General features: G+C 41.9%; 1 protein-coding gene across 1 annotated transcript; it reads right to left on the bottom strand.

Moving 5' to 3' along the window:
- Positions 1–373: 373 nt before the first annotated feature.
- Positions 374–11,894, bottom strand: rad23b (RAD23 homolog B, nucleotide excision repair protein). Its single transcript, XM_015942834.3, has 10 exons — positions 11,689–11,894; positions 11,043–11,124; positions 9,612–9,691; positions 8,745–8,929; positions 8,613–8,668; positions 4,527–4,654; positions 4,124–4,280; positions 3,884–4,011; positions 849–1,010; positions 374–710 (listed from the first exon to the last, which is right to left on the bottom strand). Exons 1-10 carry the CDS (start codon positions 11,752–11,754, stop codon positions 597–599), a joined length of 1,158 nt encoding a protein of 385 aa, XP_015798320.1. The 5' UTR covers positions 11,755–11,894; the 3' UTR covers positions 374–596.
- Between the last annotated feature and the right edge of the window lie 1,353 nt (positions 11,895–13,247).

Below are 13,247 nucleotides of genomic sequence, written 5' to 3'. Positions count from 1 at the left end.
GCAGGTTCAGTAAGTCTCTCCAGGTTGTTAGAAATAAAGATACTGTGGCCTATGCTGCCATCTACTGTTTCATTCTATTGTAACACCTGAAAAAAATATCCATGTTAGTGAATAAAGTAACATGTTTATCAGTTTATTCTGAGAAAAATGGAGAGGCATGTGTTTTTATTGATCTGGAACTCAATCATGTGTTTTTAAAAATGTCACCAAGAGACGATGAGCTGGATTTTATTCAGAGTGAAGGACGCAAACACAAAAACATTCATCACCTATGATGCCAGTTAACCCTTAAAAGTAAAATAATGATGGGTTAAATTTAATAATAATAATAATAATAATAATAATAATGATAAACAATAACTTTGATGAAAAATTATTGAACTTTGTTTCTGTTTTTTATTTCTCATTTGTTCTTGTGCAGCAGCCAACAGCTGATGATCATCCAGTGTTACCATGTGAGCTGGATTTGGAAGTGGTGAATAAAACACATGTTGCAAATTAAAAGGCTTGTTTTACATTTATAATAATAAACATCGGCAATCAGAAAGTTGAGGAACAAGTGTGAAAACGACGGGACAATCAAACAAATGGCTCCTTCAATCGTCGTCGAAGTTCTGCTGTAAAAGGAAGTTGGCGGCCAGGTTCTCGTTCTTCTCACAAGCGAAGTAGGCCTGGATAACAAGTCCCTCTGGAAACCCCAAGGCTTTTAGCTGCAGTTAGAGAGAGCAGCGAGTTAGTTTAAACATTTGGTTTCTGTTCAGGACCTTCTACATTTGGTATTTAAATCAAAAACAAACAAATATGAGGTTCTTTAGGTCCCGTTTGAGGCAGTTTTAGTTCCTCCTCACCCTTTCGATTGCTTCTTTCTCCTGTGGCGTGACCTGGATGTAGTTCATGTGACCTCCACCAGTGGTATCGCCTCCTGTTCCTCCCGTCCCACCTCCCGGCACCGGATCTGGATTGGGCTCGTTCAGCATCTGGATGAACTGCTCTTGGTGGCTGCTGATCTCCTACAGAGGTAAAGGAAGAATTAGAGACAACAACAACCCTAAACGTGAAAAACAAGTCATTCCAAGTGCTCGAATGAGCGTTTTCTATTAGCCCTAGTCAGCTCCACTCAGTTTGGCCTGGTTCCAAGGCCTTTTCACTAGTAATGGGTACCAGTTTCTCTGTAACTGCTTGGATGTGGTTCCGGTTGTGGGGCGGAGTCACTGGTTAATCCAGTTTTCGGCCTCTCTACCCACAGCTTTTTCTGGTATTTTAACACTTTCGTGCCACCTCATCTGCATCTAGACGGGTCCGGTTATCTGTACGTGCCACTCTTGTTGAAAGCTGCTTCTGTAACATTTAACGAAATGAAACTTTATGTTTATGTTTATTCACTTAGCAGACGCTTTTATCCAAAGCGACGTACAATTTATAACCTATAGGGCATGTTGTGATCTGTGGGGGGACCGGAGTACCCGGAGGAAACCCACGCATGCATGGGGAGAACACGCAACTCCACGCAGAAAGGCCGCAGCCGAGCAGAGTTTCGAACCTGCAACCTTCGTGCTGCAAGGCAACAGTGCTAACCGCTGCGCCACCATGCACACTTCCACAGGCATCTCGTCTTGATACGAGATCTTTCAGGGGAGCGACATGCATTGCCACAAGGTAGGACAGGTCGTCTGGTAGCACAATCTTCAAAACGCCAGGGGCCTCATTTATCACACTGGTCACGGTAGATCTGTGCGTATTTCGTGCGTAGGAACAATTCTACTCAATGTGTGGTATTTATCATGTTGTACTTGTGCGTGGAAACGTTTCTAAATTTAAGAACATCTCTGACCGTGCATACGCACAGCATCTAGTGGTGGAACGGGGAAGCACAACACCGAATGTCTCAGTCATCCAGATGGTTCTCATCCACAAATTTCATTTATCCAGGATGTAATTTTGTCAGTGGAAAAACAGCTTTTTTGCATAATTGGTACTAAAATCAATAAAAGACACCTGTGACCAACGGGAATCTGACATCATCATGGCTGATCTGTGTCACTGGAGGATTTAACAGAGCGTGCTCCCTGGAGGGAACGTGTTCTCCGTGAGTGCTCTGATCTCAAATGCTCGGATTTGGGACCCTCTGTGGCGCTACAGACAAACCTCACAAAGCCGATCACAGTTCATATTTTATTTTACAACTATGAGAATCCCCCAGAACCTCCTCTGCTCCCCGATCAAACACGCCACGTTGCCAAGGTAACCAGACTGAATGACAGCTCAGAGGCTGCGCTCTCAGACAACATTTCCAAATAAAACTAAATCCAAACAGAACGACCCCTTAAATGTAAACGAGAACCTGTTACTCTACGACTGATTAAATCCATTTTGTAAATTTATTTCTGACAGGAACCTCTCCTCTGTCCCGACCGCGTAACCTCTGTAACTTGTTTGGTTCTTTTGTGCTTCGGCAGCCAGCGTTTCGATCTCGATCTTTTCTGGGAAAAAAAACCAAGGAATCCCCTCATGTGCTGAGGACGTAGCGTGACCAAATATGGTTCATTGAGGGCGTTTCTCGATGCAAATGGCTGTCAACAGGCACGAGCACCTGAGTACGCACAAGTGGGATTAATCAACAGCTGACTGCGGAGGAACATGCGTACGAGAGGCCACTACATGTTTCATAAACCAGATTTGGGCTGTTCGTACCAACATTCTAAATTCCATTCGTAGGATTGAATACAGGAACATTTCTACGAACGTTTGATAAATGAGGCCCAAGGTCTGACAAAAAGACACAGGCTAATCAGAATGCTCAACACGATGACCACGTCTGCCATTGTTGCATTGTTTTTTTAAGTTGCGTACTGATAACTTTGTGCTGCTCTTGGAACTCTGGAGTCCACCCGGCAACAACGTGTCCAGTTGCTCTAAAGGTCTGATCAAACCTGGACCAACGAGCTCGCAACGGATGAGCAACAGCAAAACATTTCAGTTCAGCTGCTCAGGAGCTCAACTAATTTTAATTCATGTGTTTGTGTCGTTGCTGCTCTCCAACGGTCTCTGAAAGGGATGAGGCTGCGGCTCAGGTGGAAGAGAAGGCTAGCATCAGCAGAGGCTGTCAGTTTAAATCTAGTGTCCCTGGGCAACCGTGTTGCCCCTGATCTACAACTCTGTGTGTGTGTGTGTGTGTGTGTGTGTGTGTGTGTGTGTGTGTGTGTGTGTGTGTGTGTGAGTGAGTGAGTGAGTGAGTGAGTGAGTGAGTGAGAGAGAGAGAGAGAGAGAGAGAGAGAGAGAGAGAGAGAGAGAGTTGATCAGCCTTTGTAAGCGTGGTTAAATCTCCGGCCTTTAATTGCACATTTTCTTCATCACACCCGTATTTTGCAGGTTCTATCATCTCAGGATCTATCTGAGCACTCGTTGCATTCGTCCTACAACAATGACACAGCACACGTTTATACTGTAAAGCAATAAGGCGAATCATGAATATGTGGCCAGTGTTGCACTAGTCTTCGGGGATATGACATCTTAAACCACACGGTGTGGTTTTGTGTGCTCCATGGCAAATATGTGCTCTGTGTGTATTTGCAAACACAGATTTTAAACATCTGCTTTCATCGTGGGACAGGAAGTGTCAGCAGGTGTGTGATTTCAGCATCGCAGCTCAGACGATTTAGAGACTGTTTAGTTTCAGCTGGATCAACTCTGAACCTCGGCTGAAGCTACGTTTTCAGAAGTATTCCCTTTAAAAGAAGGAAAATATCTGTTTTCTAAAAATAAAAATAAAAAAAAAGAGCGTCAGACAGGTAACAGGTGGTAAAAGTGATTTAGTAAATAAACTCCAAGTGTATTTAAATGATTTTATATCGTTCAGGCAGGACGAAATCTGTCGGTCCTTTACCTGCAGCAGCTCTGGGTTTTCCCTGCCGATCTCCTGCAGCAGAGCTGGAAGCAAGGCGGCGTTCTGCTGAATCAGTTGTCGCATGACGTGGAACTGAGGCTGATTTCTGAGGAAGCTCAAGGGGTTACCTGTTAGTGTGAGTCAAAGTGTCAAGCGGCGAGTGAAAGAGAGATTATTATGCAGATAAACGTTTATTAATGAAGGCTACTGTGTGTTTTAGGCAACAGAAAGCCTGTTTACCTCCTGCAGCACTTGGTGAAGAGCCAGTGCTGGCAGGGCCACTAATGCTGCCAGCAGGTGCAGCTGGAGCTCTGCTGGCTGGAGCTCCACTTGCTGGAGGTGAACCAGCAGCAGCGTCGGGTCCTGTTGCAGGGCCCTGATCTCTGCCCGGAACACCCTGTGGGAGGAGTCACGACTCATGCTGGTTTTAAATGTCACGCAGAATAAACAAGTAGCTCGAAGATGTTGTTGCCGCTTTAAATCTACCATAAAGTATGCATACCAAGATTAAGTCAAAGTGTTTAACAAGGTGCGTTTAGGTGAAGGTGTCTGTGATTATGAGAAGGAACAATTAGCTCCATCTTTCCCAAAGGTCACACAGCTGTGTGACCTTTTAAGGAGACTTTATCGGAGCTGTTCTTACCGAGAGCAGGTACTCCATGGCTCTGTCTGGGTTGTTAAAGCTCGCTCTCATTGCTGCCACCACCTGCTCTCTCTCATAGCCCATTAGCATCATCTCGTTCACCATGGTGTCATACGATGAGCCTGTCACTGCAGAGGCCATGAAACACACGCACGCACACGCACGCACACGCAAGCAAGCAAGCAAGCAAGCAAGCAAACACACACACACACACACACACACACACACACACACACACACACACACACACACACACACACACACACACTTAGTACCTTTTCTTTCCAAACCTTGTCACTATTAGCTTTTTCTGTTGGAGCTCGTTAAAAGACACATTTCTGGTAACTACTCACTTTAAAAGTGAAAAATTAAACTAACACTCTGTGAATGTAGGAATTACATTCTTAACATGTTCTCTACTATGGCACCCCATTAGTAAAGTATAGTATATAATAAATCGGTTAATTGATTAAAAGAGTGAATTACTCAATCAATCAATCAATCAAAGCTTTATTTATAAAGCGCCTTCCGCAACCCTGTCAGGAAGCCCAAAGCGCTGAACATGGTACAGTTGTAAGTAATTATACTGAATAAATCAACAATAAAAGAAATTCAAATTACAAAATACAAATTACAAAATACAAAATGGAAATTACAAGATAGATGAAACATTCCGGTAAAATACAAATGTGTGAAACACAATTGGATTGAGTGGATGGATTGAGTGTCCCAATGAAAACTGTGGAATGGATTCAACATAAAAGAGGGCCAAAATCAAACATGTTCTGGAAACGCCAAGGGGAGGAGGTGTGTTTTTAGGTGATTCTTAAAGACTGGCAGAGAAGGGGACAGCCTAACTGAGGGTGGCAACTGGTTCCAGAGTGACGGTGCTAGGACTGAGAAAGCCCGGTCCCCACGGGTACGACACCTAGACCGAGGGACAGCGAGCAGGCCTTGGTCAGAGGAGCGCAGAGCGCGTGATGGGGAATGTTTGTTCAGGAGTGTGACTAGATAGGGGGGAGCACCACCCTGGAAGAAATGATAAACAAAGACGAGTATTTTGAATTGTGAGCGATAGGAAATCGGAAGCCAGTGCAGGGAGGCCAGAACTGGACTGATGTGGTCCCGTTTCCTGGTCCCAGTCAGGAACCTGGCAGCGCTGTTCTGCACAACCTGTAGGCGACGCAGTGTTGACTGACACAACCCTGCATACAGAGAGTTGCAGTAGTCAAGCCGAGAAATTACAAAGGCATGCAGTACCCGCTCCAGGTGGGCTCTCGACAGCATATGCTTGAACATATACTTGTTTAATAAGTACATTTGAAGTGGTCTCTCGTAGGAATAAATGCCTTGCAGGCAGTACTCAGGGCACAAAAAATCTAACAAACCCTTGTCTCAGCATAGCAAGTCTGCGACATCACAGTTAAGCTCAGACAGGATTTGGAGTAATATTTCCTGATATTTGGACATCTGGCCACGGATTGGTTAACAGCAATACAACTCTACCGCTGACTTGCAATGTTGATCTTTTATCTCCACAAATAACGGAAGCCCGGAGGAGCTTTTGCTGTGTGGTGAAATCGCTAATGCTAACGGTTAGCTTAAACTAGCCAAGACATCTGCTGCTGATTACCGTAGGCTAACCCCGGGTTTCCACGGGAGCCGTCAGCAGCACGTTACTGCAGCAGCACGTCTTGCTCGCGTAAGCTGCTGCTTGGCCCTTCCCACGAGACGCGAAGCAGCAGGGGAGCAGCTGTCACCGACAGAGCACGAAGTCACACGAGTGACTTCGTCAGTAAACACAACAACAAGCAGGAGAAAACTACCACATGGTTTGTGTTTTATGTTCTGTCCATTTTATAATCGCCAATACGGACCTGAAAAACAAAGGAGACCGCTAGCTAGGTGATAACTTCTCACGGGGACGCACAGTTAGTAAAGTTTATTAAAAGTAAAGCAACCGGAAGGCAGTACGTTCTTTATTCTGAAAATCTCGGTAGCTTCTCTCCATTTCCGCGTCCGATTTCCTGTCTTTCCTTCCCCAAAAATGTCGAACTTGACCAGTTTCAGAGGCGTTGCGCGTAGAAAATAGAACCGGCGCGTAAAGGCCGCGACATGCTGCTCCTGAGACGCGGCCGACTCGCGCTGCTGATGGCTGCTGACGGCTCCAGTGGAAAAGGTTCTGTTGACCACAGCGGTTCCTATCAGCAGCTATGATGTGCTGCTGCAGTAACGTGCTGCTGACGGCTCCCGTGGAAAGCCGGGGTAATACAACAACAGCCTTCCCTGTCGTGAGTCAGGATTGGCGAGTCCATGAATGCTAATTCACAGTGTGACGTAGATCTGTGAGGATTTTCAAAACCTAGAGTTTCACCATCTATTTTCTATCAGAAGCTAATGCTGGAGATAGGTGTAGGAGACTATTTTCATGTTCATCCTGTATAAAAAACAGAGTGATCAATTATGATCAGAATTTAGTCAATTACACCTTTAAGGAGGAAGAACCGAGGTTGGGGTCGTAACATAAAGCAGAAAATCTAAAGTGGCTTTTCAAGAATAGCTTCAGGAAGCTAACGCTACTGTTCTCTTTTACCTGGTTGTATTTGTTGTGTGTGTTTTTATTTATTACTGTTATTGTAATCAAGGGTTCTGGGTGTGTTTTAGAGTAAACTATAAATATTTTGACATTTTCTTAATGCAACACTCTTTTCTTCAGCGGCATCATCATTCGCTGTGGAAGTACTTCCTTCAGCCCGTCACAATAAGAGTCCCAAACATAAACATTCTGGAGAATATTTGTCCTTGTTTAGGATTGTTGCAACAACAAATTTGCATTAGCATAAAAAGTATTTTTTTATTTTACTTTAAAAGAAAGCAAATAATCTTTAAACATTTTAATCTTGATCATTTCTGCTTCTTTTTTAATGCGCCAAACTGTGTCCAACACAAGCGCTCAAAGTTTACACACCAAATGTTTAAAATAAACAAATATATAATAAACAAATAAACATCTGTTGGAAAATAAATACAAATTCTGTGCAACCTATTTCTTTTAAACTGATTTCAGTGATTCTTGAGGTGGAAACTTGCAGCCCTCTGCTGACCAGAAACGGCACTTAACAGTTTTGTGGTTTTGTAGGAACACTAGGAGGAGTTTTCTACCTGCTTTACAACAGGAAAATGACAAAAATTTTGATTTATTTTTTTGACATCAGTGCAGAGCCTGGAAGTAAGAGTATGAGAGTAATGTCTTTAGAGGCAAAGCAAAGAGCTAAAACCAGAGTGAACATCAGTGCAGCCTACACTAGCGTCAGGGAGCTAAATGAGGCTATGAAATCATGGACTGATGGTGACCTGGCTTTGTTGCTACTGGATTTCAAAATATTAATAATTTCTGTCCGACAGCATAGATCGTTTTACTTCTTGGCTTATTTTAGCATTAGTTGGCTTGTGCTAACATTAGCTCATTGGTTGTTAGCTTTGGCATAGGGCTGGGCGATAAATCGAAAATTTATCATTATCAAAATTTCTGACTTATCGAGAATTTTTCCCATGTCAATAAATTTGATAACAAAAAAAAAATCAAAATATGTGTGTAGGTTAGCAACATTCATGTCTCTTTAAGAAGCTGTACCACCTTGAGTCACATAAAAATGTGACTGAACTAATACATGGGACACTGGGACAGCCCCATCTAGTGGACAACTTTTGTTTCTGCGCATACCTGTAGTTATCGTCCATTTATCGTTATCGAGGTGAAATCCTCAATATATTGTGATATTGATTTTAGGACATATCGCCCAGCCCTACGTTGGCAGCAGCAGCAGGCTGTTTTGGGACAGTTGTAATTCCACTTTCAACCAGTAGGAGGGAGAAGCTGGAAACACGTATTTATTGCTTTAGATTTGAGTGGCAACAGTCTGCTTAATAATCATCTGAATATCCAACACATGTTTAAGAATTCACCCTCTCACACTTATCACACACACACAGAAAAAGGTCAGCATCTACATGTGGAAAAACAAATGCAATAACACAAGTCTGAACTCCATTTTTAGACTGTAAAGAGCACTGAAGCATTCTTACCTAGAGTAGAAACAGCTTCACTGATCAAGTTTGTGCTTGTGGACGTTTCTGAGTTTCTACAAGAGAAACACACTTTGGGTGAGTCATACCCCAACTGTCATTTCCATCAGATAAACATCCATTGATCTTTACCCGACGCTGGTGGAGGAAGGTTCTGCAGCAGGAGACTGTTTCTCCTCTGGTTTCTCGTCAGAAGAGGGTTGTTCTGCTGGTTTTTCTGCACTGGGTGAGGAAGCAGGAGGCACCGGAGGAGCTTCAACGTTTGGAGTTGCTGCAGCAGCCGATGGCGTCTGTGAGGCCACGGAGGTGGTTTTGGGCTGCAAAACAAATTTCAGGCAGTAAAAATGCAGTTTCTGTCATTTTTCATCATAATGTAACTGAAATAATAATTCTGGGTTTTGCTTTTGCTTGTCTGCTCTTTCAGAATGACTCAGCTAAAATGAATACAAAATCCATTAAAACCATTTAAGCTTGCATTTATGTCATTCTAAACTGACAATAAGTGGATTGGTGGGATTTTTATCCCAAGATGATGATTTTAGTAGATTTAGCAATCAATATAAAAGAACCTGAATGAACCTGAAATACACCAAATGGCCACTGGGGATCCATGACTCAGCACAAACATGAAGCACCATCCTGGCTGCTTATATGAAAGAAATACTATATAGAAGGAGCAGCAGTAATGAAGGGTTTTTCTTTCTGATTAGAGACAAAAATCTCTTCCAGCAGCACAGCTACAGACTGGGAGTCGATGCACAGCCTGGAAAAGGTTTCCTTAAACAGGATGTGAGAAGGCAAGATCATGCAGCGAAGGACAAAAGTCAAGCGTGAGGCAAACATGTGTGATCGTTTCCAGAAGTCTGTTTCCTGACTCTAAAAAGTTGGCAGAGCGGTCAGTGGTCTCTGTCAAAAGCTAAAGATCTTTCCATAAAATAAAAAAAAAACAAAATTAAACAATTAAAGCTGAATTGCAAAAATCATCACGGTTTCTCAAACCTTTGTCACCATGGCCACCACAAAGTTCTTCTCATCGATTTTGTATTCTTTGAGAGGCGAGTCATCGTTGAGGATTTTACCTAGGAAGAAACAGAGAGGAGCTAAATGTAACTGACTGGCTTTAATGATTCAGGTTTCGAAGCAAAATGATTCATTTTAAACCAGATAGAACATATTTATGATCTAAAATAGGGATACACTGAAATATCGGGCCAATATTTACCAATTTTTACACATAAGCCCATACACCTCTTTAGTAGAGCTGATTTAAAGTCCGGCACATCTGTGGGCAGCCCGGTGATGCTGCTTATTTACACCTATACTTCCTGAAATCATCTACTTAATTAACACTCTAATGCAATGTCAACTGGCATTTCAGTTTATTCACCTGTTTTGTCTATTAAAGCAACACTAAAGGGTTTTTTAACATCTTAAGCTGTTGCTTTCAAACTGGTTTCAGTGGTTCTTCAGCCAGAAACTTGAGCAATTTTACATTGGACACCACTCGGTAAGCCTCTGCTGACCAGAAAATGCCTTTAACAGTTTTGTGGCTCGGCCAGGAACACCAGTGGGAGGCCTTAACCTGCTTTACGGTAATAGTCGTTTACTCTGCCGGTAGCTAATATAAAGGCTAGCAGTTAGCTCTTTCAGTTTTACAGCTGCCAATAAAAGCACAAGAGAAATTGTGCTTTTTTATTGGCATCATGTTGGAGCATGGTAGTAAAAGTAAGAGATACTTTGGAGGCAAGAGCTAAAACCAAAGTGAACATCAACATGGCCTACACTAGTTTGAGGGAGCTGAAGAAGTCTACGAAATCACGGGACTGTTAGTGACCTGGCTTATTGCTAATGGACTTGTAAGTAATAATGTTTGTTGTCCAAAGGTGTGGATCTTTTTAACTCGTGGCTTATTTTAGTATCAGCTGGCTTCTGCTAGCATAAGCTCATTGTTAGCGCTAGCTACAGCAGACTGCAGCAGGGTTGTTTAAGATAGTTGTAATTCCACTTTCAACCAGTAGGAGGGAGAAGCAGGGAAACTTATTTAGTGTTGCTTTAACACCTGGCCAGTTTATTTGTTTAACTTTTGTTAAATCTTTGATTGAAACACTAAATAGTGAGCAAAATGAATATTCAAGAGTTGGTTAAAAAATGATTTAGGTTCAGAAATGTTGTGCATTCACTGAGTGACATGCAGAAATGTGGACAGTGTCTTCATATTGGCCATGAAAATCTTTTAAGGTCTGAAAAGGCATCAAACAGAGGAGATCCTGCTGGTAAAAAAAACCTGTGATGCTCTTCTGAAAACACTTAGTAAATTATGATTTACTCTGATTATTGTGAGAATTCTAACATCTGGCATAAACAGAAAAAAAGAGTAAATAATCTATTCATTTAAAATGAGGGTTATTCCAGTTAGGACTCATCTCCTACCAGCATAGATCAGTTTCTGTCCTGCGACTGGAAAATGATCCTTTCCTTTCTCCAGCTCAATCCTCTCTTTTAATGTCTTCACCTGTAAAGGAAATGAAAAGATCCATAAACCTTTCTGACACCAACGTTCCCAGACCTTTCCATCACGGCGGCAAAGTCTAACTGCAACAAGAAAAAAATAAAGTCCAAAGTGTGAAATAAGTGCTAACAAGTCAATAAAACCAGTCAGACTTAGTACTTCTCACACATAAGACAAATCCAACCAGGTTATAAACATTTCTTTTGAACATAAAATAGATTTTGGCTCTACTTAATAATACAAGAAGGATTTATAGCGACAAAATCAACAAAAACAACAGTATAAAAGCATAATGAAAGCAAAACTTGTGGGCGAAGTAAACATCCACATCTGGAATGTTGATTAGCGGGCTAGGGCTAACTGCTGACAACACTTTATTTTCTGCTCAAAACGCACTAATAGTAATCATCTGTTCTGAATGGGACATTGAAAGCAGATATTACAGGACCTAACGACGCAATTACACAATTACTATTTCGTGTTTTACACAAACCTCTCTAAAACCTGTCCTCGTTTCCAGGACATATCCACTCCCACACCACCCCTTCACAAATGTGTAAATCTCACCGTTTCTTCTTCGTCGATGTCAATTTTGAACGTCTGCTGTTGTAAAGTCTTCAAAGTTATCAGCATGTTTTCGGATAAGTTTCACTCCCAGTCTAAGTTTAAACTTCGTAAATACAACTTCTAAGAGTCTACATTTGTTTTTTGTTGGCTCATTGCAAACTGTCAGCTGCCATGACTTTTCGGTTTTCTTCTTCTACGGAAGATATTCAGACTCCGGCGACCTAGGCAGCGCCCCCAGCGGTGTGCCTACGAAGAGCAGCGTGCTTTTCTGCTTTTATCAGACATTTTCATCATTTTTGAATCTACAAATACAAATGGGCACACTGTGAAAGACCCACTAACAACCATATGTTGGATTATTTTATTAGTAACAACGAAAAGCTACTTAAATATTCTCAAAATATTTAAATAAGTTGTAAAATGTCTGAGTCTTTTTGGAGACAACTCTGATAGTGTTGATGGATGGCTAGGATAAGTTATAATAACTCACAGTCCTGCTGTCTAGTAGGCATTATTAAAGCTTCAAAAGCACAAACAGCAGGCTGAGGGACAGCTTTCTCCCTTTTTTACAGTAAAGATTTATTTTTATAGCTACATTTTCTCTTGTATTTTTTATGTCTGCTGTGCCAAACACACCGTCTGAGTGCCATCCAGCTTCATTGTATTTAAATGCTGATAAATATGTCATAGTGATTTATTTTACATTTCAGAATATTATTACAAAAGTTTTTAAAAAGTCCAAAGCCAAGTAATTTGTGATTAGTTAATATTACGTTCATTTGTATTTTTTAAAGGACTCAGAACAGTTTTCCCCAGAAGAATACACTGGATATTTAATTATTTCTTTAATGCATTCTTACATATAGCCAATTTTTTTAGTGCTATACAGCCAAAGGCCAGACTGAGATGTCCAGAGGAGAGACATGAAGGATGCTGAGGTTGGAGCCACCAGGAAAGAGGCTGTGAGGAAGAGCAAAAAGGAGGTTTATGGATGCAGCGACAGAGGTCATGAACTTCGTTGGTATTAGCTGGGTAGAGGAGTGAGAAGACTGAATGGAGACAGATGATTTGTTATGGAGATACCTGAAGGGAAACACCTGAAGTGGAAGAAGATTCACTGATTTTTAAATGTTTATATCTTTGTCCTTTATATGGTGTTTGGTTTATTTTGATATTTCCGTTTTGAAGCTGTTTTTGTAGACAGTCCAAGGCACTGTCAGAAAATTCATTATTCCAAGATGACGATGCCAGGATTCATCGGGTTCAAATAGTGAAAGAGTGGTTCAGGGAGCATGAGACATCATTTTCACCCATGGATTGGCCACCACAGAGTCCAGACCTCAACCCCATTGAGAATCATTGGGATGTGCTGCAGAAGGCTTTGTGCAGCGGTCAGACTCCACCATCATCAATGCAAGATCTTGGTGGAACCTTAATGCACCACTGGATGGAAATAAATCTGGTGACGTTGCAGAAGCTCTTCAAAACAATGCCACAGCGAATGTGTGTCGTAATCAAATCTAAAGGTGGAACTATAAGAGCGTGTGACCTTTTTACTT

This window comes from Nothobranchius furzeri, chromosome 6 (genome assembly GCF_043380555.1).
Source record: "Nothobranchius furzeri strain GRZ-AD chromosome 6, NfurGRZ-RIMD1, whole genome shotgun sequence".
Classification (NCBI taxonomy): domain Eukaryota; kingdom Metazoa; phylum Chordata; class Actinopteri; order Cyprinodontiformes; family Nothobranchiidae; genus Nothobranchius; species Nothobranchius furzeri.
Note: the sequence above shows the minus strand (reverse complement) of the source record. Positions and strands in the feature narration are given on the sequence as shown.